The following is a 26,451-nucleotide window of genomic DNA, read 5'->3' as shown; positions in this document are numbered from 1 at the left end:
CACACCGACGTCATCTCAGACGCCGTCGCAATCTGTTCCAGCGCGCGACCGTGGCGCGGGGCGCGGACGGCGGAGGGAGCGCGCCGCGGGCGGAGGGTATATAAATCGGCCGCCGCCGCGACCGAACCCAGTTCCCTCTGAGCAGCCATAGCGTACGGATCTCCGCGCCGGCACGTTCACAGGAGCTCAGTCCGTCAGTTCACCTGATGATGGCGACATGTATGATCGCCGAAATATTGTGCCCGTTGGACACTATAGACCGGCAGCACACCCGTGGATATTTTGACTATCAAATACGCCGGGTAAAACTCAAGAATCACAAGTACACGTCTGTTTTTGCCGTCGTAGCCATTTCGACGAATCTACGCTACTGGCCATTAAAATTGCTACACCAAGAAGAAATGCAGATGATAAACGGGTATTCATTAGACAAATATATTAAACTACAACTGACATGTGATTACATTTTCACGCAATTCGGGTGCACAGATCCTGACAAATCATTACCCATAACAACCACCTCCGGCCGTAATAACTGCCTTGGTACGCCTGGGCATTGAATCAGAACAGAGCTTGGATGGCGTGTACAGGTACAGCTGCCCATGCAGCTTCAACACGATACCACAGTTCATCAAGAATAGTGACTGGCGCATTGTGACGAGCCAGCTGCTCGGCCACCATTGACCAGACGTTTTCAATTGGTGAGAGATGTGAGAAAGAATGTGTTGGGCAGCGGAGCAGTTGAACATTTTCTGTATCCAGAAAGGCCCGTACAGTACCTGCAACATGCGCTCGTGCATTATCCTGCTGAAATGTAGGGTGTCGCTGGCATCGAATGAAGGGTAGAGCCACGGGAAGTAACACATCTGAAATGTAACGTCCACTGTTCAAAGTGCCGTCAATGCGAACAAAAGGTGAGCGAGACGTGTAACCAAGGACACCCCATACCATCACGCCGAGTGATACGCCAGTATGGCGATGACGAATACACGCTTCCAATTTGCGTTCACTGCGATGTCGCCAAACACGGATGCGACCATCATGGATGCTGTAAACAGAACCTGGATTTATCCAGGTTCGTCGTTGAGTACACCATCGCAGGCGCTCCTGTCTGTGATGCAGCGTCAAGCATAACCGCAGCCATGGTCTCCCAGCTGATAGTCGCTGCTGCTGCAAACGTCGTCGAACTGTTCGCCCAGATGGTTGTTGTCTTGCAAACGTCCCCATATGTTGACTCAGGGATAGAGACGTGGCTACACAATGCGTTACAGCCATACAGATGTCTTGTCATTTCGACTGCTAGTGATACGAGGCCGTTGAGATTCAGCACGGCGTTCCGTATTACCCTCCTGTACCCACCGATTCCATAGTCTGCTAACAGTCATTGGATCGCGACCAACGCGAGCAGTAACGTCGCGATACGATAAACCGCAATCGCGATAGGCTACAATCCGACTTTTATCAAAGTCGGAAACGTCCGCATTTATCCTCCTTACACGAGCCACCACAATAACGTTTCACCAGGCAACGCCGGTCAACTGCTGTTTGTGTATGTGAAATCGGTTGGAAACGTTCCACATGTCAGCACGTTGTATGTGTCGCTCTGAAAAGCTAGCTAATCATTTGCATATCACAGCATCGTCTTTATGTCGGTTAAATTTCGCGTCTGTAGCTCGTCATCTTCATGGCGTAGCAATTTTAATGGCCAGTAGTGTATGAGATTAGAACACGGTTTGGCCTTTCTTCCAATGTACACTTTCGGAATCTCTGTCGTGTCTACAATTTCGTATACAACTGTAAGTAGAGGTGGGCTACAGAGCGGTGTCGCCGTAGGAATGCTGGACAGGAGCAGAAATGATTTGCGTACAAGTTAACATAGTAAACAAACGGCTTATTTAACTTGCATTTTTGCACGTGCACAAATACCTCTTACCAATAATGCAATAAGAAATAGAGCCCGGCTGTCAGCATCAACAGGGAAGAGTCTTTCTATACTTAAGCACAAACGATGGTTAGTGTACAGGTGGGCTGAGCGGCTGTCACCAGCCGTCCCGTATGGCGGCACCAGACGGCGCTCGCAGTCCAGAGCTGCCAGACTCGCGGCCCAGCGGGAGTGCTCCACTGGGTCTGCCGGATCCATCGCTATCGGCGTCAGACGGAAACTTACCATTGCGTTACGAACCTCAAAGTGCTTTCACCAACTGCGACATAATCGCTTATACTAACAGTGATCCAATACTGTAAAATGCTTTTTTATTCCATTCTCTGATCACAAATGAATTCTGTAGACGATGACCGGTTTCAGTCTGTAATGGCCATCCTCAGATCTTTTTTACACCATGGCCGTATCACTTTAGGACATGGTGTAAAAAAGATCTGAGGATGGTCATTACAGACTGAAACCGGTGATCGTCTAAAGACTTCATTTGTGATCAGAGACTGGAATAAAAAAGTATCTTAATGTGCTTTGTGGTGGTCTCTGTACGTCATACCGCAATTTCGACTACAAATCTCTCTCTATTATGCTTAGCGCCTGTTTCATATCATCTGCAACTGAAGTGAGTGAGCCGGCCGCAGTGGTCTAGCGGTTCTAGGCGCGCAGTCCGGAACCGCGCGACTGCTACGGTCGCAGGTTCGAATCCTGCCTCGGGCATGGATGTCTGTGATGTCCTTAGGTTACTTAGGTTTAGGTAGTTCTAAGTTCTAGGGGACTGATGACCACAGATGTTAAGTCCCATAGTGCTCAGAGCCATTTGAACCATTTTTTTGAAGTCAGAGCGCCTCTGTACTGCTCTTGAACTTAACAAACAAACACGTGATGAGCAGATCTCCTGCAGGGTGCTTCAAAAATAGAGGTCACAAACTCAGGAATGCATTCTCCATACATGGAATGGACAAAAAATTCATGCTTGAACATAAATGCGGATGCTAGCCGAGCGTGTTGGTTGGACTGTTAGATTTGACCGCGAACAGCACTTGTACGACGTCCTCAACACATTGCAAATGCCAGTCTTGGTCAGAGCAATGTTTTGTGTAGTGCCGAGTGCATTGTATCAGACCTTACTGAAGTCGGACGTGGGCAAATCATTCATCGTCGTATGGTGCGTGCTTCCGTTGCAAGGCTACCGAAGTGATTCAACACACACGGTGTCGAGATTGATACCAGATTTGAGGAAGGGAGCCAAACAGCGAGGTCATCGGTCCCGTCGGATTTGTGAAGGATGGGGAAGGAAGTCGGCCGTGTCCTTTCAAAGGAACCCTCCCGAATTTTGCCTGAAGCGATTAAGGGAAACCACAATACTGGATACAGGGAAACTGGAAAAACAAATTACACTAACTCACAACGTAGGCGAAAGTGTGCACAGAGTGCTCATGAGGAACGGTCATTGAAGAGGAGTGTGAAGAAAATAAGGTGACGAAAGCTGCAAATGTCTCACTCTCGAACCCTGTCAGTATCGAAACAACATGACGGAACTCCGTAACTGGGTACACGATGCGATCAAAAGTATCCGGACACCTGACTGAAAATGACTTACTAGCTCGTGGCGCCCTCCACCGGTAATGCTGGAATTCAGTGTGGTGTTGGCTCACCCTTAGCCTTGACGACAGCTTCCACTCTCGCAGACATACGTTCAATCAGGTGCTGGAAGGTTTCTTGGGGAATGGCAGGCCATTCTTTACGGAGTGCTGCACTGAGGAGAGGCATCGGTCGGCCAGACCTGGCACGAAGTCGGCGTTCCAAACCATCGGAAAGGTGTTCTGTAGGATTCAGGCAGGACTCTGTGCAGGCCAGTCCATTGCAGGGATGTTATTGTTGTGTAACCACTCAGTCACACGCCATGCATTATGAACAGGTGCTCGATCGTGTTGAAAGTTGCAATCGCCATCCTCAAAATGCCCTTCCACAGTGGGAAGCGAGAAGGTGCTTAAAACACCAACGTAGGCCCGTGCTGTGATAGTGCCACACAAAACAAGGGGTGCAAGCCCCCTGCATGAAAAACACGACCACACCATAACTCCACCGCCTCCGAATTTTACTGTCGGCACTACACACGCTGTAGATGACGTTCACCGGGCATTCGCCACACCCACACCCTGCCGTCGGATTGCCACATTGTGTACCGTGGTTCGTCACTCCACACAACGTTTTTTCGCTGGGCAATCGTCCAATGTTTACTCTCCTTAGACCAAGCGAGGCGTCGTTTGGAAGTTACCAGCGTGATGCGTGGCTCATGAGCATCCGCTCGACCATGAAATCCAAGTTTTCTCACCTCCTGCCTATCCGTCATGGTACTTACAGTGGATCTTGATGCAGCCTGGAATTCCTGTGTGATGACCTGGCTAGATGTCTGCCTATTACAGATGTCCTTAGGTTAGTTAGGTTCAAGCAGTTCTAAGTCTAGGGGACTGACGACCTCAGATGTTACGTCCCATAGTGCTGAGAGCCATTTGAATTTTGAGTATTGCAGTTATACGCTGAGAGCCAACCATTCGACAGTTCGCGATATGCCTGCTAAAGAGATTGATGTCAGTTTAAAAACAGTTAATACAACCATCAATACACGCCCGTTCCCAGTTTGTCTTGACAGAGCCTGAACATTTGTTCTATTCGTCTACACACACATACACACACACACACACACACACACACACACACACACACACACACACACACACACACACACACATTACGTGAAATACGCGAATGACCCATAAAATCGGCCAGTTTCTGTCCGTTTAAACTTCTGTTTGCTAAAAACCATCACAGTTCAATACAGACATACTTCGGCATCTAATCATCCCCGCTATGCAATGAATGTTACCCTCTGCTGTGCATTTTACTGTGGTACGCGGACCTAGATGTAGAAGCTAAGTAACGAAGTGTGAACAGGGAGGTGTTGTGAAGAAGTACTCACTAGAATGTACTAGAGTGTTGTACAGTATCGAGAATACAGTTAAATGAGGAACCGGACCACCCAGACGTTAACATTCGCAAGCGCGGTTAATCGCACAAGGGTGAGACAAGGCAGCATAGCTGACAGCTCCAAGTCACGGCAGCTCTCCTTACTGGACAGGGGGCCACAGCGTCGTCGTACTGCACTCCTGAAGAGTCCATAATCTTGCTGCCTGCCGGTTCCCGCATGTTTGTTTACGCGTATGTCGGAGACACACGCTGAGTGCAGTTTGTTCCGGGAATACTTTGCTGGCAAATTTAGAAGAGCTATTTTCGTTTGAAGGACATGCAGGCTTTCCACGTGCTTTCCACTGCACTCATATCGCTGAGAGAGTGTTTCTCATTCAGCAAATGAAGCTTCCTTTCATAAAACTTCTCAACGGGTTAATCTGTATCACATTCAAGAAACTTTATGATGATAATTCTGATGGCAGCTAACAAGAATTTTTTTATGACATCTTAACATTCATTACATCTTAACATTCATGACATCTTAACATTCATTTAAAACGCTGGAACCGATGTATGAAATTGTTCTCTGACTTGAGTTTCCGAGTGCGTGAGACATCTTCGGAGATAAAATGGCAGCGGCTTGCATTAGCCGTTTTATCTCCGAAGACTTCTCACGCAGTCGAAGTAAACAGCGGCATTGAAAACCTACAGTGTATGAATGTGTTGAAAATTCTTATGGTTGAAGTGGTACAAGATGATTGCAATCCTCAGAAAAAGAATGCATTTGTTTCTTTTCCTATCTCTCCTAGTAATTTCAAATAGGCAACTGTCCATTATCATTGGAGACAATAAAGTAAGAATTCAACATCTTGAAAGAAGTTAGAATAACGTGCAATGGCAGTGAAAAAATCTACAATACTTTTAGAAAGTAAGTGAAAATTGTAACAGTGGAACATCAAGAAGGCATTACATCAATGTGTTACGATTACGAAAGTGTCACACCTGTATACGTAATAAAAATGAATAAAGGAAATATTATAACTGGAAAAAGGCGAAAAGTAAATATGTATTAATAACAAAGATTTCACGCGACGTAGACTTTCTCGTCGCTAGTTTGGAAAAATTGTGTTAAAGACAAATAATACGAAAATGAAACGCAAGGGAAAAGAAATTAGTGTCCTGCGAAGTTTCAAAATTGAAACAGACGTTAGCAGAAGAAGTGAAACAATTCTGCTGTAGGAGAAGAGAGATTCCGATAATGATTCAAGCATGAAAATCATCAAACCAAGATTCGTACTGACGAAAAAGACTCCTTAAAAGAAAAGAAAAACTGTATCCCTCTCCAGCTTTTACCGTTCAGATTAGAAAGAAAATTCTGAGGCAGTACATCCGAGCAGAGAAATGAAACAGGGTCCACAGAAGAATGTGAGAAGATGGCTACCGAATCAATTAAAATGTAGTGCAAAAGAAGGATATTTATGTTTAAATGAACAGATCATGTACAAAACGGAAAGTTAGTTGAAAAAAGGCAGACTAAAAGTCGTAAGAAGCAGCTGTCTCCGTCCCTCACAACGGCTGTGCGTGTAGCAACTGAACTGTATCTCCGTTGGTACCAATGTGATGACACGGTGTGCAATTTGTGCTGCTTTGAGCAAATAGAAAGTTTCACAATCGAGGCGAGAGTCGGTGGAGTGAGCAACCATCCACTGTAACTGCGTTCAGGATCAAGGCTTACCGTCCGCAGCTCGTGGTCTTGTGGTTAATGTTTGTCTCTGGATCACGGGGCCCCGTGTTCGATTCCCGGCTAGGTTGGGGATTTTCTCTGCCCGGGGACTGGATGTTCGTGTTGTCCTTATCATTCCTGAACGTGGCGAAATTGGACTGTGTAAAGATTGGGACTTCGTCCGGGCGTTTATAACCGCATCAACAGGTTAGTGTTCATGACGAACGTGGTATTGCAGTCAGTGCAATGTTTACAAATGCGGAGTTGGCAGATGCCCATTTGATGTATGGATTAGCACGGGGCAATAGCCGTGGCGCGGTACGTTTGTATCGAGACAGATTTCCAGAACGAAGGTGTCCCGACAGGAAGACGTTCGAAGCAATTGATCGGCGTCTTAGGGAGCACGGAACATTCCAGCCTATGACTCGCGACTGGGGAAGACCTAGAACGACGAGGACACCTGCAACGGACGAGGCAATTCTTCGTGCAGTTGACGATAACCCTAATGTCAGCGTCAGAGAAGTTGCTGCTGTACAAGGTAACGTTGATCACGTCACTGTATGGAGAGTGCTACGGGAGAACCAGTTGTTTCCGTACATATGTACAGCGTGTGCAGGCACTATCAGCAACTGATTGACCTGCACGGGTACACTTCTGCGAATGGTTCATCCAACAATGTGTCAATCCTCATTTCAGTGCGAATGTTCCCTTTACGGATGAGGCTTCATTCCAACGTGATCAAATTGTAAATTTTCACAATCAACACGTGTGGGCTGACGAGAATCCGCACGCAATTGTGCAATCACGTCATCAACACAGATTTTCTCTGAACGTTTGGGCAGGTGTTGTTGGTGATGTGATGATTGGGCCCCATGTTCTTCCACCTACGCTCAATGGAGCACGTTATCATGATTTCATACGGGATACTCTACCTGTGCTGCTAGAACATGTGCCTTTACAAGTACGAGACAACATGTGGCTCATGCACGATGGAGCTCCTGCACATTTCAGTCGAAGTGTTCGTACGCTTCTCAACAACAGATTCGGTGACCGATGGATTGGTAGAGGCGGACCAATTCCGTGGCCTCCACGCTCTCCTGTCCTCAACCCTCTTGACAATCATTTACGGGGGCATTTGAAAGCTCGTGTCTACGCAACCCCGGTACCAAATGTAGAGACTCTTCGTGCTCGTATTGTGGGCGTCTGTGATACAATACGCCATTCTCCAGGCCTGCATCAGGGCATCAGGGATTCCATGCGACGGAGGGTGGATCCTCGCTAACGGAGGACATTTTGAACATTTCCTGTAATAGAGTGTTTGAAGTCACGCTGGTACGTTCTGTTGCTGTGTGTTTCCATTCCATGATTAATGTGATTTGAAGAGAAGTAATAAAATGAGCTCTAACACGGAAAGTAAGCGTTTCCAGACACATGCCCACATAACGTATTTTCTTTCTTTGTGTGTGAGGAATGTTCCTGAAAGTTTGGCCGTGCCTTTTTGTAACGCCCTGTATAAATATTTTCTCTAGTATTCGATGTTACGTAAATGTGTGGTACTGCCAGGAGTAGCGCGTCGCGTGTGAGAACGGCTGACGTGCTTTGAGCCTCCAGCATGTCGTGCACAGTGTCTGTGGTGACGCGTGACGTTGTGTGCCTGCAGTGCTGGTGGCGGTGCTGCTGGGCGAGCGCCAGTACTCGGCGATGCGCTCGGAGCTGCGGGCGCCGACGGAGCAGCTGGCGGCCGCGGTGCACCGCGTCTTCGGCGAGTCGGCGCGCCTCTCTCTGCTGCCGGCGCGGCTGGCGCGGCTGCTGCGGCTGCCCGCCTGGAGGGACTTCGTGGACGCCGTCGGCGCCGCCCTCACACAGGGTGAGTCGCCGCGCTCTCTAGCCGGCGCTCACGACTCTCATTTGTTTGTTACTGCTCTGGCCTACTGCGTACCACGTGAACTACCTTGCGCCTCCTTCCTTTTCTCCTTTTTTTCTTTCCAGTAGTTTTTCATTCTTTCCCTCTGCTCTTCTCTTCTTCTTCCTTCTTTGTATCCTGCACCTGTCAATTTCTTAGTTCTTTTCTGGAAGCCCTTGAAACATATTATTCTTTCTATGACCACACGTTTTTAATTGGTGAGAGATCTGGAGAATGTGCTGACCAGAGCAGCAGTCTAACATTTTCTGTATCCAGAAAGGCCCGTACAGGACCTGCAACATGCGGTCGTGCATCATCCTGCTGAAATGTAGGGTTTCGCAGGGATCGAACGAAGGGTAGAGCCACGGGTCGTAACACACCTGAAATGTAACGTCCACTGTTCAAAGTGCCGTCAATGCGAACAAGAGGTGACCGAGACGTGTAACCAATGGCACCCCATACCATCACGTCGGGTTATACACCAGTATGGCGATGACGAATACACGCTTCCAATGTGCGTTCACCGCGATGTCGCCAAACACGGATGCGACCATCGTGATGCTGTAAACAGAACCTGGATTCATCCGAAAAAATGACGTTTTGCCATTCATGCACCCAGGTTCGTCGTTGAGTACACCATCGCAAGCACTCCTGTCTGTGATGCAGCGTCAAGGGTAACCGTAGCCGTGGTCTCCGAGCTGATAGTCCATGCTGCTGCAAACGTCGTTGAACTGTTCGTGCAGATGGTTGTTGTCTTGCAAACGTCCCCATCTGTTGACTCAGGGATCGAGACGTGGCTGCACGATCCGTTACAGCCGTGCGGATAAGATGCCTGTCATCTCGACTGCTAGTGATACAAGGCCGTTGGGATCCAGCACGGCGTTCCGTATTACCCTCCTGAACCCACAGAATCCATATTCTGCTAACAGTCATTGGATCTCGACCAACGCGAGCAGCAATGTCGCGATATGATATACCGCAATCGCGGCAGGCTACAATCCGACCTTTATCAAAGTCGGAAACGTGATGGTACGCATTTCTCCTCCTTACACGAGGCATCACAACAACGTTTCACAAGGCAACGCCGGTCAACTGCTGTTTGTGTATGAGAAATCGGTTGGAATCTTTCCTCATGTCAGCAAGCACGTTTTAGGTGTTGCCACCGGCGCCAACCTTGTGTGGATGCTCTGAAAAGCTAATCATTTGCATATCACAGCATCTTCTTCCTGTCGGTTAAATTTCGCGTCTGTAGCACGTCATATTCGTGATGTAGCAATTTTAATGGCCAGTAGTGTATCTGTTTCTCTCAGTTCTCCTTTAACTTCTTCAATTCGTGTCATTGATGATTTGGCTTTCTGTCGCAAAAGTTAGAAATTCCTTTTCATATTCTCATTTCACCTATCCATTGTAGATGTCCGTAAAATACAACGCATGTTTCTGTCATTGTGACTGATATTCGTTTTGCACTCTCCAAAAGTTAGTCCGTTTTTACATTGCAAATATTAGAGGCACCAGAAAGTACTTTTGTTTCTGCGCATTTCGAGATTCATTTGTCATTTCTTTGCTCCATGTTTTCTTCAAAAGTTGTGCCATAAACGTTTTAAGGTCAATTTAAGATTACTTGGAACATCGTTCCAGGGAAAACAGCCCTCTATTAATATTATAACTTATTTAATAAACGCAGTCGTGATCGCATTTAAGTTAATTTTTATTTTTTAGATCATTATTTTTGATCTTCTAAGAGATCATAATCATCAGATAATGACAGCAGGAATCATGGTCGAGGAGCAGGTTTGTCGATGCTAGTATAGAGAACAATACGCCAGCATGGACGGACTCGCTCCACGCCAGCGATTCCTACTGTCATCGAGCAATGTCGATCTAATGATGAAATCTTGCAAGATCGAAACCGGTCACCTAAAAGATAAAAATTAATAACTCAAATGTGATAACGACTGTGGTTATTAAATGAGTTAGTCATTCGTTTACTCATAAATAATTAAGTCCATTTCTCAGATTATGGTGAAATAGCTAGCCAAATACCAGAAGAGTTACGTATCTCGCATCATATGCTTTTTGACTGTCATAAGGATGGTAACGTAACAGTTGCTACCAAAAACATTTGGAGTGTTTATCCCAGTGCATTAGACGTTCATAAACGCCAAAAGTATTCTCACTTCAGGTGTCGTGACATTGGTATTTCCAACTCGTATCAATTGGGAAGGCCAACTTTTCACAGTGACATGTTAACGCCTGAACTGGAAAAAAATCCATGTCAGAAAAACGAGTAACTGTCAAACCCTCTTACCCAACACACTTACACTTATTCAACCTGCCAAGAACGTTTGCAGCAGAATGGAAAAAGATACACAGTCTAGTTCATTCCCTACATGCAACTTATTCCTTGACTGGCACAATGCAGAAGCGTTCTTTTCTTTAATCACTTGATCACTGGAAATGGCAATTCGGTCCTCCAGGATAATCTAAAACGCAGAACTCTGTGGTTTTATCTGAATCAATTGCCACAGAGAAGAAAGATTTATACCCCAAAAAGGCGCTTTTGTGTGTTTCATGAAGTATTCGCGGGGTCGTTCATATTGAAGTGCTGAAGTCTGGAGAAACTGTGAATGGAGATTTTTATTGTGAGCAGTTGGATCGAGTAAATCAACCTTTAATTAAAAAATGCCCAGCGATTGTGAACAGAAAAGGCCGTATTGTGCAACTCGATAATGCAAGACCGCACTCCGCAAGACAAACCTTGGGAAAAATGAATGAACTGGGGTGGGAGGTCACCATACTCGCCTTATACAGCGCCATCGGATTTCCATTTATTCGGGCCACTACAACACTACAACACTAAGCGTTAAAAATTTGAAAAATGACGTGCAAGATGCCTTCTCCAGACACTTTGCTCAAAAACCAACAGGTTTTTATCGATATGAAATTGAAATTTTTCACACTAGATGGCAAAAGGTTGTTGATAACGAGAGTCATGACATGTTACGAGAGTGATTACATCACTGATTAAAAATTTAAACTTATTTACAATTTATCTGTTTGACTTCAATGCAAAAAAAAAGAAATGAGTTTACTTTCGACTCCCCCGAATACTATACCGCCACTGTCTCGTCATTTTATTTATGTACTCTGAAATTTCAATGAGTGACGTAAGCTAATCCAGTCCTTTTAATACATGGTGATTCTACCCTGATACTTGTTTCAAACAGACTACGTGTCCTCTTGTACTAAAACACACGAAAGAAACTGCTTATCGTGGCTGTGAACTTTACATATTACCTGTGCAGCAAAATGTCTGCTCTGATTGACAAGAGTACCTGAAATGTAATCGTCTGCATCTGCACCAATTCACTTCTCTGTAAATTTTTTACTGAAACTAGAGAAACAAGTCAGGGAGCTTATTTTATGTTGTAAGTTTCAGGTGTGTGCCTCCTTCCACGAACTTGTCGATCTCGACGTCGTGAATGCAAACATGGAATACAGGACCCGTATCATCACGTCACACATGTTAGTGAAAAGCTTTCTGCATAGGATTTTACATTCTCAGAAGGGGATAAAATAACAAATTCCTAATGACGTACATGGTGATAACTCACTGGCTATCCATCCGTTAATATACATTACCTTAAGTCTATACCACATAGTCAATGTTCCAAAACACCAAATCACATAAATGGGTCCTTGAAATGAAAGTTTCATCTCAAAAAATAATTATCATGACAACCTTTTACTGACAAGAACAAACAGACCTTCGAAATAAAAAATATGTTGACAACTTTGACGAAACTCGTATTGAAACTTCCTGGAAGATTAAAATTGTGTGTAGGACGGAGACTCGGTCCGGCAGACAGTTTTAATCTGCCAGTGAGTTTAATATCAGCGTGACTCCGCTGCAGAGTGAAAATTTCATTTGTAGAAAATTCTTATTAGATGATCAGAACAAACGACAATCCTAAATTTCGCATACAATATAAATCGATTTTCATCAAAGATAGAAATTCAGTAACGAACCATATGTCTGACATCTAAATTATAGCAGTTACACACATCTAAAACAAAACAAAATAACGTGATTGAAAAATAACATTTAAGATCTTATAATGTAAGTAAGAATTATACGTTTAATGGAAAACTGTGCTGATACACACTGATAAGGCCGTGATTGTATCTAGGTGCTGCTTGAGAATGAGTCATCTATTGAAAGTGGCAAGGATATCGTTAGGAGTGCTCCGGAAAAGTGTGACAGGACCTCTATTACTTTGTGTATACGTAAATGATCTGGTGGGCAGGGTGGATAGCAATCTGCGAATATTTTCTGATGATGCTGTGGTGTGTGGGAAGGTGTCGTCATTGAGTGACTGTAGGAGGACGCAGGACGATTAGGCAAAATATCTAGGTGGTGTTGTGAGTGGCAGTTAGCTCTAAATGTTAATGCAGATGAGTAGGAAAAACAAACCTGTAATGTTCGAATACACCATTGGTAGAGTCCTGCTTGACACAGTCATGTTGTTTAAATATCGGGGCGTAACATCACGAAGTCATATGAAATGAAAGAGTATGTGAGGATTGTGGTAGAAAAGGCAATGGCCAACTTTGGTTTACTGGGAGAATTTTGAGAAAGAGTGGTTCATCTGTAAAGGAGATTCACTGAAGACGCTACTGCGACCTATTCTTGAGTATGTGGGATCCGCATCAGGTCAGATTAAAGGAACACATTGAAGCAATTCAGAGGCGGGATGCGCCGCACTCGAACCCTACCATCAGCTCGTACCAGTTGAAATCGGGACTCATCTGACCAGGCCACAGTTTTCCAGTCTTCCAGTCTTCCAGAGTCCAACCGATGTGGTCACGAGCCCAGGAGAGGCGCTACAGGCGATGTCGTGATGTTAGCAAAGCACTCGAGTCGGCCGTCTACTGCCATAGTCCATTAATGCCACATTTCGGCGCACTGTCCTAGCCGATATATTCGTCGCACGTCCATCAGTGATTTCTGCGATTATTTCACGCAGTGTTGCTTGTCTGTTAAGACTGACAGTTCTACGCAAACGCCGCCGCTCTCGGTGAAGGCCGTCGGCCACTGCGTTGTCCGTGGTAAGAGGTAATGGATGAAATTTGCTATTCTCGGCACACTACTGGCAATGTGGATGTCGGAATGTTGAATTTGCTAACAGATTCCTAACTGGAATGTGTTGTATAGCTAGAGAAGGCCGAAATGCACGCGTTTAACTCAAGCAGGCTGGCGTGAGGTCTGAAACAGGATACGTAATGAATGCTATAAAGAAAAGTACGTAGCTTCTGGAATACTTAACTTTAATCCATCCTTGTTGTATACATCGTTCTTGATGAGACATGCTTCATACGATAACTATCAATTGCTATGTAAGGCTAATGGCGCCTTGCTAGGTCGTAGCCATTGACTTAGCTGAAGGCTATTCTAACTATCTTCTCTGCAAATAAACGAGGCTTCGTCAGTGTTGCATCGCTAGCTAAGTCGTCCGTACAACTGGGGCGAGTGCTAGTAAGTCTCTCGAGACCTGCCGTGTGGTGGCGCTCGGTCTGCTATCACTGACAGTGGCCACACGCGGGTCCGACATGTACTAATGGACCGCGGCCGATTTAAAAGCTACCACCTAGCAAGTGTGGTGTCTGGCGGTGACACCACAGAATGTATCATGCAAAAATGTTCAAATGTGTGTGAAAACTTATGGGACTTAACTGCTAAGGTCATCAATCCCTAAGCTTACACACTACTTAACCTAAATTATCCTTAGGACAAACACACACGCCCATGTCCGAGGGAGAACTCGAACCTCCGCCGGGACCAGCCTCACAGTCCATGACTGCAGCGCCCTAGACCGCTCGGCTAAGCCGGCCGCGGTGGTCTCGCGGTTCTAGGCGCGCAGTCCGGAACCGTGCGACTGCTACGGTCGCAGGTTCGAATCCTGCCTCGGGCATCGATGTGTGTGATGTCCTTAGGTTAGTTAGGTTTAAGTAGTTCTAAGTTCTAGGGGACCTTTGAGAGGACGCAGCCGATTTCCTTCCCCATCCTTGAAACATGCTTGTGCTCCGTCTCAATGACCTCCACGTCGATGGGACGCCAATCCCTAGCCTCCCTCGGTCCGTGCCTCCCTTCCTTCCTGGGTGTGGAAATGGCTCGCACTGCAGTAGAGACCTCGAGGCAGGCGTGGAGCGCTGCGGTGACTTGGCGTGTGTGGGTCGGCAGGTAACGCGATGGTGACGCAGCTAATCCCGGCGTGCGAGGGCGGCGCCGGGCTGCTGGGGCGGCTGCTGGCCGCCGGCGTCTCCCACGACGACGCGCGCCGACTCGTCGTCGACCTGCTGCTCGCCGCCGGCGACACCGTGAGTACTGTCCAGCTCCAGCTCCAGCATCAGCACCTGCGCACGTCCTGCTGACCACCCCTCACAAACACAAAGCTTCTTCTGATACTGCAGGCACATCATAACAGCACACCCCAATAGAGCAATATTTCAGATACAGACTGTCATTTTTCCACATAGGCGCCACCATTCGCTATGCACTTTTGCCAACGATTAAGCAGAGCCTCGCATATATGAATCTCAACCAGCTGAGGCTAACTGCTTCCTTACAGCTTTGACTACACCATCCGAGTCTTGAGAATGTTCGCCAGGTAGTCCATCTTTCAGAGGCCCAGAGAGATGGAAATCGGAAGGCGCTAAATTGGCACTGTACGGTGGATGTGGTAAGACAGTCCAACCAAATTCTGCAATGAGTTGCGTGGTCGCGAAACTGTGTGGGGCCTGGCGTTATCATCTTGCCGGTTCCATGCGGGTTTTCGCGGATGATGCTGTAGTATACAGAGAAGTTGCAGCATTAGAAAATTGCAGAGAAATTCAGGAAGATCTGCAGCGGATAAGCACTTGGTGCAGGGAGTGGAAACTGACCCTTAACATAGACAAATGTAAAGTATTGCGAGTACATAGAAAGAAGGATCCTTTATTGTACGATTATATGATAGCGGAACAAACACTGGTAGCAGTTACTTCTGTAAAATATCTGGGACTATGCGTACGGAACGATTTGAAGTGGAATGATCACATAAAATTAATTGTTGGTAAGACGGTTGCCACGTTGAGATTCATTGGGAGAGTCCTTAGAAAATGTAGTCCATCAACAAAGGAGGTGGCTTACAAAACGCTCGTTCGGCCTATACTTGAGTATTGCTCATCAGTGTGGGATCCGTACCAGCTCGGGTTGACAGAGAAGATGGAGAAGATCCAGAGAAGAGCGGCGCGTTTCGTGAAAGGGTTACTTGGTAAGCGTGATAGCGTTACGGAGATGTTTAGCAAACGCAAGTGGCAGACTCCGCAAGAGAGGCGCTCTGCATCGCGGTGTAGCTTGCTGTCCAGGTTTCGAGAGGGTGCCTTTCTGGATGAGGTATTGGATATATTGCTTCCCCCTACTTCTACCTCCCGAGGAGATCACGAATGTAAAATTAGAGAGATTCGAGCGCGCACGGATGCTTTCCGGCAGTCGTTCTTCCCGCGAACCATACGCGACTGGAACAGGAAAGGGAGGTAATGAAAGTGCCACGTAAAGTGCCCTCCGCCACACACCGTTGGGTGGCTTGCGGAGTATAAATGTAGATGTACATGAAAGTTGGTCTTCTTCTCTGGACTTACCCTAGAAAATCATCCTTACAGTTCAGTCAGTGTCGTCTTCTAGGGTGTACAGCTGTTTCTCCAGGCTCCAAAAGAAACACAGCCTGACTATCCCAGAAGTCTGTGCACACCACTTTGCCTGCAAACGGCTGTGTCTTGAACTACTTCTTTGACGAAGAATTCACATTTGACCATTCCATGGACTGTCCTTTGGTGGTGACACTACGGCTCATCTCCGGTGACGATAATTTTCAGAAAGTAGTCACTTTCAGCTTCATATTGGTCCAGCAGGTCCCGAGAAATTTTCATTCTATGAGTTCTGTAAGCATCCGCGGGAAACATCTCGCATAACCTAGATGTTCCGACATTGCTTCCAAAGCACTACAGCCGACGTTCAGTTTTACACACAATTCTGTGGTCGTTATCCGTCGATCAACACGGACGATAAAGACGCTGTTCATTGCGAGGGATCACACATGTCCAGGGCCGTCCGGGCCGTGGCTTTTCATGCACACCCTTGCCACCATCTTGAAAATGCCGCACCCATCGCCTCACATTGCTCACGCCTATTCTATCGTGTCCATACATCTTTAGCATGCGTCGATCGATTTCAATCGGAGAAATTTCTTCAGCATTGAGGAATTCAATCGCATATCGCTGTTTTATACGCGTGTCCCTATCAGACTCCATTTTGGAACATTCCTCTGCTGGCGCCAACTGCCGCAGGACAACGGAACCACTTGCAGATGAAAGAGGAAGGTTCAAGCATTAACACTACACCAGCGACATCTGGCGCGAACATCCAAAGTCACCACAAAAAAAAGGAGGCTTTACGTTCGGAACGACGTATAAGCCGACCCCGGCCACAGGCTTCATGATAGAGGTGTGATCGGAGGGAGAGATTAGTGTCAAATGGTTCAAATGGCTCTGAGCACTATGGGACTTAACATCTGAGGTCATCAGTCCCCTAGAACTTAGAACTGCTTAAACCTAACTAACCTAAGGACATCACACACATCCATGCCCGAGGCAGGATTCAAACCTCCGACCGTAGCGGTCGCGCGATTCCAGACTGAAGCGCCTAGAACCGCTCGCCCACTCTGGCCGGCCAGATTAGTGTCCTCATTTCCGGAATGAGAGAGACATATAAAACCTGTGGCATCGACATGTAGCAGAACAACCCTTTATTGTTACTATTCTTAATTATATGAAGCTCATGTCAGTGAGCCAAAGTCTCTAGAAGTGTCTGCTCGACATTTTCTTCTACAGACGTCATTACTTTTGACGAAGACCACTACTGATCGCGTAGGAGGTCAGCTGGAAGTTCGCACCTAGCACTGATAGTGGAAAATCGGGATGACCTCCACCCCTGTACCAAGTAACAAAAATACGTCCCGAATAAAAGTTTGTATCAGACAGAGATACGAACCCGGATCTCCGACTTATCATTAGACATCCGAGTACCAAATCATGCAGTGCTCAAACAGAATGTTGTTACTTTATCCAAAGTACAAATTTACTGCACAGTATTGATGGATTGCGTGGGAGAAAAGAAAAGGAAACTGGAGGAGATTATGAGGCGATTAGCGTTTAACGTTCCATCGAAAATGGGATCATTACAGACGAAGCACAAGTTCAGATCGGAGAAGGATGGGGAACGAATTCGGCCGTGCCCCATCAAAGGAACCATCGCGGCATTTGCCTGAAGCGATTTAGGGAAATCACGTAAAACCTAAATCGGAATGGCCGAAAGCGGATTTGCATCGTCGTCCTCCCGAATGCGAGACCATTGTGCTAATCACTGTGGAGAACGAAGCTCCTGAGTTTGCTCATAGTTAAACATAATGAATGATGAAGAAAATGATTAGTTGCTTACATTTATGCATCAGTTAACAGTTCATCTTTCTGGTCATTAAAACGCACTTGTACCTTTTTAGCACACTATGTAGCCATTTTGCACACCAACTTTACCCGACTTGCGAAAACTGATTCATTAGAATGCAGAGTACAGAGCACCGGACTCGTCAAGAACCTGTTGGCTTTTCACGTCTGACGTAAAGCGCTGGCGCACTACGTAATGCGCGCTGTCGGAAATCACCTTCACTGATTTATCAGTGCCGAGGGGGTGAAGCACTATGCTGGGTGCATTATGTACTGGGCGGCACAAAAGCTAGACTTCGGGCTACTTTACAGATCAGCCAGTCCTTTAGCCATTAATCAATAGCTTTCCACGTAATAACATTCGTTGGTGTCACCAACTAGTAATCAATCGATGACCTTCCAGCATAACTTAACCTTGGGCTACGCTATAGATCACTCAGCCTAAATATCGTTTCAGAAAATAGTGAAATTAATAAAGAAGCAAAATGAACCTAGATAGTTTTGCGTATTACTGCCAGAAACACGTTCGTCTGGCGTCACATTGTCTGTGCTATGGCTGGACAACAGAATAAAACAGAGCTGATGTCAAAACTAATTTACATTTTTGTCAAGATGCATTCGCCTCTCTGGTGCTTTTTTTTTTTTTTTGTAATTTGAACTTTTGTGCTACAGAAATGTGCTACTTTGATGTAATTGCCTGCGAAAGCAAATAGTTTGCCAGTATTTAATTCTTTGATCTAAACACTGAAAACTTATTTCATGAGGGTTACACGGTAGTGGAATAGTATGTAACGGGTGTGGAGTCTCTGCTACAACCTCAGCCAATCGGAAGTTACTGCTATAATAGTTACTGTGGCTGAAAGTGAACCGTGTGTGTAGAGATCGTCACAACGACTGCAGCTAAGTTCCCAACGACAGAAGGTGTTGCACCAGTTGAATTTTATCTGAGTATGAAAACAGTTTATGTTAATGGCCGTGTCTACCTTGGGTAAACAGATGTAAAGCTTTTATGGCTGGAAGCCGGCCAGTGTGGCCGAGCGGTTCTAGGCGCTTCAATCTGGAACCGCGCGACCTCTTCGGTCGCAGGTTCGAATCTTGCCTCGGGCATGGATGTATGTGATGTCTTAAGGTTAGTTAGGTTTAAGCAGTTCTAAGTTCTAGGGGACTGATGACCTCAGATGGTAAGTCCCTTAGTGCTCAGAGCCTTTTGAGCCATTTTTTATGGCTAGAACAATAGAAACGCGATGGCATGTGTAATTTAGGATGCTGATCAAATTAATGTCGATTTGTTTTAACCTCAACACTACAGACGGCTCTGCCAAATGTAAAACAGCACCTCAGGAGGATTTGAAGTTAGGAAGGTAATGTTTTATTTGCAAGAAGACAATACGAGGCCACACGCTTCAGATGACACCATGAAACAGCTTAGAACGACAATGCCATGACAATAATGCTTCCACCATATATTTTAGATTTGATGCCCCATGTTCTTTTTATGTTCCCTAAAACGAAGCAAGGCTTTCGCGGACATCACTACAGCTCTCTCATAACGACTACGTGAAGCTTGTTTATGCTTCGGAAAAGTATATCCAGTTACGTAGCGATTGTATCGAAAAATAAATGTAATTAAAGAGGAAATTCCAATGGGACTTTCTGCGTTTCATTTATACAAATTTTTCCTTCCAGTCATTCATAATTTCCATGGGCATTAGTTATTATTCAACCCTTTGGATGGCCTACAGAAAAAGACACAATGTAATAGCAAATCACGGCCAGTAAGTATCAGGATGTGGAAGGACAAATAGAGTTGGAATTTTTTTCCATTTGACCTGCTATCTGTGAGAGAAAACAATAAAAATTTCGCTGTGTGCCTTAGAGGTAGTTAGTCTCTGTAGATAAGCGGTGAACGTCTCTGACTTCCATGCGGAGGACACAGATTCGATTCCCGTTACCGCCAGCGGCTTTTCCTTGATGGGAGGCCTGTAACGGAACATACTCAGCCTAGCGAACCCATCTGGGTGGCTACTTCAGCGAGGAGTAGCGGCAGCACCCAGCGTAGTCCTCTTAGAATTTTTTTTTTATCGTGCTGGAAAAAGTGCAAGACCCTCCAGGCATGTCTTCAGTGGCACCAACGTATTCATACTGTGGCACTGTATTTTTAGTGTTACATTTGTCAAGTAAATTCAAGGGGATCACTGCTGGCAGCTGTAGCGGGACATCACGAGGAATCAGTGGTGACGAGTGAAAAATGTGTACCGGACCAGGACTTGAACCCGGGATCTCTTGCTTACTGGGCAGGCGCGTCAAGCACTGCGCCATCCGAGACAGCATTATCGTAACTGCGGGCACTATCTCTGCACGCCTGAGAGCAGGTACACATTCACACCTAACGCCCCCTATCCACAGTACCGGTCCGTTTTATCCCGTTCGCTGCTGTGAGATTCGCACATGAGGTCGTATGTATTCGTGTATCCACACTGTAGGAGGCGTATCAGTTATCCGTAGGCGGTCAGCTAGCGCTCACGAAGCCTGCCTGCGCTCGCTCTGTTTTGACTCTGCAGGCAACAACCCTGCTGGGTTTAGACGTGAACAGTGTTCCCAACATTCATTCTCGGGTGCAACTGTGACCTGCAGATACGTACTCCTGTTGAACAGCTTCAGCCTTTTGAACGGTTCAAAAAAAAGAAAAAGAAATGGCTCTGAGCACTATGGGACTCAACTGCTGTGGTCATAAGTCCCCTAGAACTTAGAACTACTTAAACCTAACTAACTTAAGGACATCACACACATCCATGCCCGAGGCAGGATTCGAACCTGCGACCGTAGCAGTCGTGCGGTTCCAGACTGTAGCGCCTTTAACCGCTCGGCCACTCCGGCCTTTTGAACGGGATCAAGCACAAAACGCACGTGGGAAGACCACAGCATCTGTTCAGACTAGTCCTCGCCACAAAGGAAGACACAGTAATAATTTTAATCTTTTAATTCTGATCGCAGATTCGCACTCCTAATAAAATTCCGAGTAAACTGATTACCTACCGCAGACCAATCGATTAATTAATTAACAATTCATCAATCTTAACTGCTGAATTAACACTACTAAATTAAGTTTCCCGGGTCCACAGAGACTGCCAAGGTTTTGTCTACATACAGGAACTTCGGTTGTAGGGGGCAGGGCAAATTTAACATTCCGCGATTTAATTAATATAGAAAATGTCCAAAACGGCGAAATCTAGCTTGCTTTTCTGCCCGTTATTTGGAATTGTCGTCGAAGCCTCTCGCTGAAAGAGGCACACACTTATTTGCCACGTTCTGAGATTTCGCCATCCAAATTGAGGGCCGCAACTCTGCCACTCCAGGGGCCCAGACAGCAGAAGCTGTTCCACCTCTCGCCCCTGTTATGTTGGCTACGAGGAGTTTTTCCTGCACCGCGGAGGTGCACCGTGGCTCATCGACAGTCTTTAAATTACGTGGGGAGCTGCTCTCCATTCCATTCCGTTGCAGTTTCTACAGGGGTCAACATAGCGAGGTTCAGTGTTGCGCAGTTACCGCCAGTTAGTGGGTAGTGCTTCCCATTACCTTGGGGACAGCCTAGGTTAGTCATCTGCGGACCACTCGTGATGTTTAGACCAAGCACAGCTCAGTTACAATGGTCTGTGACTGTACTACCGCAACGTCTGCAGAGCAAGATGCTGCCTCTGGAGCGTAGTAAGCTTGCTGTGGCCGGCCGGTGTGGCAGAGCGGTTCTAGGCGCTTCAGTCTGGAACCGTGCGACCGCTACGGTCGCAGGTTCGAATCCTGCCTCGATCATGGATCTGTGTGATGTCCTTAGGTTAGTTAGGTTGAAGTAGTTCTACGTTCTAGGCGACTGATGACATCAGATGTTAAGTCCCATAGTGCTCAGAGCCATTTGAAGCTTGCTGTGGCCAACACCCTTTTGCTGTTATTGTACGCACGAGCCACGGTTAATTTCTCCAGTTATAGTGATACCCGTCATTTCATTTCTGTGCTCTCTCTGGAACTGGTCTTTATCGGGAAGACGGTTTTGCCTATTGCTAGCCAGCGACTGTACTGTGTGAGCGATAATTTATGAAAACTAACGACGGGGCTACCTCATTTTTGAACATACGAGAGTTATCCGGAAACTAAGGTTTCAAGGCATGTAGCTTCAGCATGGAATGTCGGTGGGGGAAGTTGGTACCACTGCCGTGTAGCAGCAAGCCAGCGGAAGGAATGAGCATTCCCAACAATCAGTAGCTCGTCGATTAGAGTTGTGTTCACCGTTAAGAAATGAGCGTTCTCATCCCGGCTTTCGCAAAGTGCGAGATGGGCGCTGTAATTCGCTGGCTAAATGCTAAGGCCATGAACGCCGCCGCTCTTCATCGCGAAATTGTTTCAGTTTATGAAGAGGATGTAATTTCAAGGAAGCACGTGTGAAAATGAATACCGAATTTCAATTTTGGAAGAACGGACATTCACGATGAAGACAGAAGTGGAAGGCCGTCTGGTGTGACTGATGATGTGGTGCAGAAAATTGAAAAACATCTTCTCTCTGATCGCCTTTCGACAGTTGACGACCTGCGTGCAGTTTGTCCAAACATTTCACGAAATGTTGTTCATGAAATCGTAACTGACCGATTAAATTATCGCAAGTTGAGAGTGAATGGTTCAAATGGCTCTGAGCACTATGGGACTTAACTTCTGACGTCATCAGTAGCCTACAACTTAGAACTACTTTAACCTAAGGACATCACACACATCCATGTCCGAGGCAGGATTCGAACCTGCGACCGTAGCGATCGCGCGGCTCCAGACTGTAGCGCCTAGAACCGCTCGGCCACCCCGGTCGGCGAGAGTTAATGCCTCTCGCGAATTTCTTGACCTTTCGAGACGAAGGCGAGGCTTTTCTGAACTCTACAGTGGCAGTTGATGGAACTTGGGCTTATCACCATACACCAGAGAGGAGACGGCAATCAACGCAGTGCTTCCATACTGATTCTCCTTCGGCCAAAAAATTCAAAACTCGGCATACAGCGAGGAAAATGATGGTCTCAGTGTTTTGGGAAAGACGTGAAACAATACATGTTACACAATATTGTGAGACCATGAAGAAGCTTCGCAGAGCCATGCATAACAAACGTCGCGGCATGCTGCCTCCTTCATGACAACGCCCTTGCGCACACCCCTCCTGCAACACAAGACTTGTTGACTTCGTTTAGTTGCAATGTTTTAAGCAACTCCTCTCACAGCCCCGATCTCGCACCTACTGACTATCATCTGTTCACCAAATTGACGGAACACCTTCGTGGAAAACACTTTTCCGACGACGATGCGGTGAAAATCGAAAAAGGCGGCGGGAGACGTCCATGACACAGGAATCAAAAAACTCGTCCCACGGATGACAAAATGTACTGAGGAACATGGCCATTATGTGGAAAAATAGTGCAAGACCTATACTAAAATGCATGTAAATTTATTAAAATAAATTTTTTTTGTACCCTTAATTTCCGGATTAGCTTCGTATGTTCTCCGGATTATCCCGGCTTTGATTGCCTGTAGCTTCCGTAATGCCCTTTTGTACATTGGTGCCTTACTAGGCTATGAAACACCTTCGTAAGGAACGAAGTCCCACAGGCGGTGAAACACCTGTTGTCAAGAACGAAGTCCGACGCCTGGGACAGAATATCTGCTGGGGAACAATGTTAGAAAATGGTTCAAATGGCTCTGAGCACTGTGGGACTTAGAATTACTTAAACCTAACTAACCTAAGGACATCACACACATCCATGCCCGAGGCAGGATTCGAACCTGCGACCGTAGCGGTCACCCGGTTCCAAACTGAAGCGCTTAGAACCGCACGGCCACACTGGCCGGCGGAACAATGTTAGTCGGTGCTTCATTGCTAATCTGCTACAGTTTCATCTACCACGTACGGTATACAGTGAAGGAGTAAGTTACTCGCCGTGGAGAGCCTGCAAGAACCACTGCCGAACTCGATTGCAGGATGCCGTTCTTCATGTTTACCACTGTTTTGCAAGCGAGATACGCGCCAGCGTTATCGTCAGAAGGGGGTACAACACGCGTTCGTATGACTCTTTGGGCACCCTTTACGGTGAATGCGTGTTTCATTTCTTCTGAATTCGTTGTAACATACTCCCACAATGACGAACCGCCTGTCATATGACTTGTCAATAAATTGACCTCGTCCTCGAGGGTGTTGCATTTTATTTTCCGGCAGTGTAGTTGAAAGTATAGTCTGTCTGTAAACTCAAGAGCGAGCTGCGCTTCTGGTGGGGGAAGTGGTCTTTCCCGGAAGAACCCTGCCACTGGCCTACAGGGTAGCCCAAAATCAGTTGCCCGTTACCTATCTAGCGGTGTAGTTCGGCGTGCAGTGATATACGTCGGTTCTGTTCGTGGGATCTTAGTTGCCAATCTCAGTCAGTTGACTTTGTGTACTCACTGATACACTTCAGTATCCGGAAGTGATGGATAATCACCCTGCATTGCAAGAAAATGTGCAGAATACGAAGGAGATATTTGCGCAGAACGAGCGTTCGATCGTCTCTAACGTTATTAAAGCTTGTGTTAAGCAGGCTGCACAAGAAAAAACTGTTGGCTAATATTACCTGTCCCAATCAAACGGCTGCAGTTTATGCAAACGTCAACCTCGCCAAAATAGGACGCATAAGGAAGGAACGCGAAAACAAGGCGCACGGTTTACTGTAATCGCCGCGAAGGTAAACTAATAATTTAGGAAGGAAACCCACCGTTATAGACAGTTTCACAAAATCGGTCAGTCGACAGACGATGGAGGACTTTTACATAAACCAAAAAATAATGCCCACATTACGGAAATTACTCAATGGCGTGAAACAAAAAATACGTTTTCGTTGCAGAAAGATGTTTCACACAAGACACTGCGTGAAATGGGATTTACCTGGAAATACTTTTCAGACATGTTTACGAAGACAATGACAAAAGAAGCAGTGCGAATCGAACTAATACAACGCACGTAATTATAAATTTCTGGTTACTTTTTAAACACTCTTCGTGTTGTTAAGTTTTAATGCAGCCCTTCAAAGAAAACTTCTACCTTTTAGTAGAAACACAATGTAAGAACAAGCCTTAAATTCTACAGACTGATTGCACTATATATGGTTCGCCTTACGAATAGAGGAACATACATTCATATGAATAGGCATTCGGTTCTATGTAGAATCCTGGCTTCCGTTCTTATGTTAATATTATTTACTCTATAATGTTTTGTTTCGAAGCAGCTATCGTCTTTCGTTTTCCTTATAATCTTAACGCATTTGTGTAGAAATAAACGCAGATGGGACGCATCTGTACACGGCGTCGTCACAGATTTAAAGCGCACGCCGCGGCAGGGACTGTGCTACGTTGTGAAACAGCCTGTAGAAGCGCCCTGTGACGTAGCTGGGTGGGCAGAGTGGGGACTGGCGTGCTCGCTCATCAGTTTACCGACAGACTGTAGCCGGGCTGTGGACTGAGCCGCGTGGTGCGTTGCGGTGTGGTTGCAGACGGCGTACTCCACGCTGTGGCTGCTGTACCTGCTGGCGAAGCACCCGCCGGTGCAGGAGGAGCTGCACCGGGAGCTGACGCGGGCGCCCGCCGCGGGGGCGGAGGAGGCGGCGCGGCTGCCGCTGGCCAGGGGCGCCATGCGGGAGGCCCTCCGCCTCTTCCCCGTCGCGCCCTTCCTGTCGCGCTACCTGCCCGAGGACGCCACCATCGGCGGCTACCACGTCCCGGCCGGGGTGAGTGCCAATACTTTGTGTACTTATAGTATGTTCGTGTATGTACTGGGCCACCAGAAACAGTCTGAACAGCTTGTAAGGCTGTTTACCTCGCTCCAGTGCTAGCAACGGTTCCCGTTAGTAAACTGAATTTAAGCACTGTCGGCTAGAACTCGGATGGCTGACCGTCCAATTCTGCCGAGCGCTTTCGGCAAGAACGGTGCACTGAGCCCCTGAAAGGGGAAGTAGCAGCTCCAGTCCAGAAAACTGGCAACGGCCTGGAGAACGCTGTGCTGAACACGTGCATCGAGTGACGCCTATCGGCTGGGGATGACACGGCGGGTGGTTGATACCGCTAGGCCTTTCGAGGCTTGTTTGGACGGAGTTTGAGTTTGAGCTGTTAAGAAAAAATTTCGATTCGTTGCGCCATTCCCGAGTGTGGCGTGCGTACTGTAAGACCTTCAACACACACGCCATCAGATTATTTGACTTGTCGCTCTAATGAAGTAGGCGAGTGTCAGCAATATGTCTCGTGGTCTTATTGTGGAGTGTTTATCTTCTGCTGTTAGGTCAGACGATAGAAATGCCACTTGCACGCTTAGAGTAGCAGATTGATGGTGACCAACTT

General features: G+C 46.6%; 1 protein-coding gene across 1 annotated transcript in view; it reads left to right on the top strand.

Moving 5' to 3' along the window:
• The window catches only part of LOC124795200 (cytochrome P450 315a1, mitochondrial), a gene marked incomplete at its 5' end in the record, with an annotated part of 137,956 nt that overhangs the window by 89,644 nt on the left and 21,861 nt on the right, over positions 1 to 26,451 (top strand). Inside the window, 3 exons of the mRNA XM_047259110.1 lie at positions 8,290 to 8,496; positions 14,774 to 14,910; positions 25,611 to 25,844. Coding sequence (XP_047115066.1) covers positions 8,290 to 8,496; positions 14,774 to 14,910; positions 25,611 to 25,844 — 578 coding nt within the window. The remainder of the gene's footprint in view (positions 1 to 8,289; positions 8,497 to 14,773; positions 14,911 to 25,610; positions 25,845 to 26,451) is intronic.

This window comes from Schistocerca piceifrons, chromosome 1 (assembly GCF_021461385.2).
Source record: "Schistocerca piceifrons isolate TAMUIC-IGC-003096 chromosome 1, iqSchPice1.1, whole genome shotgun sequence".
Classification (NCBI taxonomy): domain Eukaryota; kingdom Metazoa; phylum Arthropoda; class Insecta; order Orthoptera; family Acrididae; genus Schistocerca; species Schistocerca piceifrons.
This window is presented reverse-complemented; position numbering and strand designations above follow the sequence as displayed.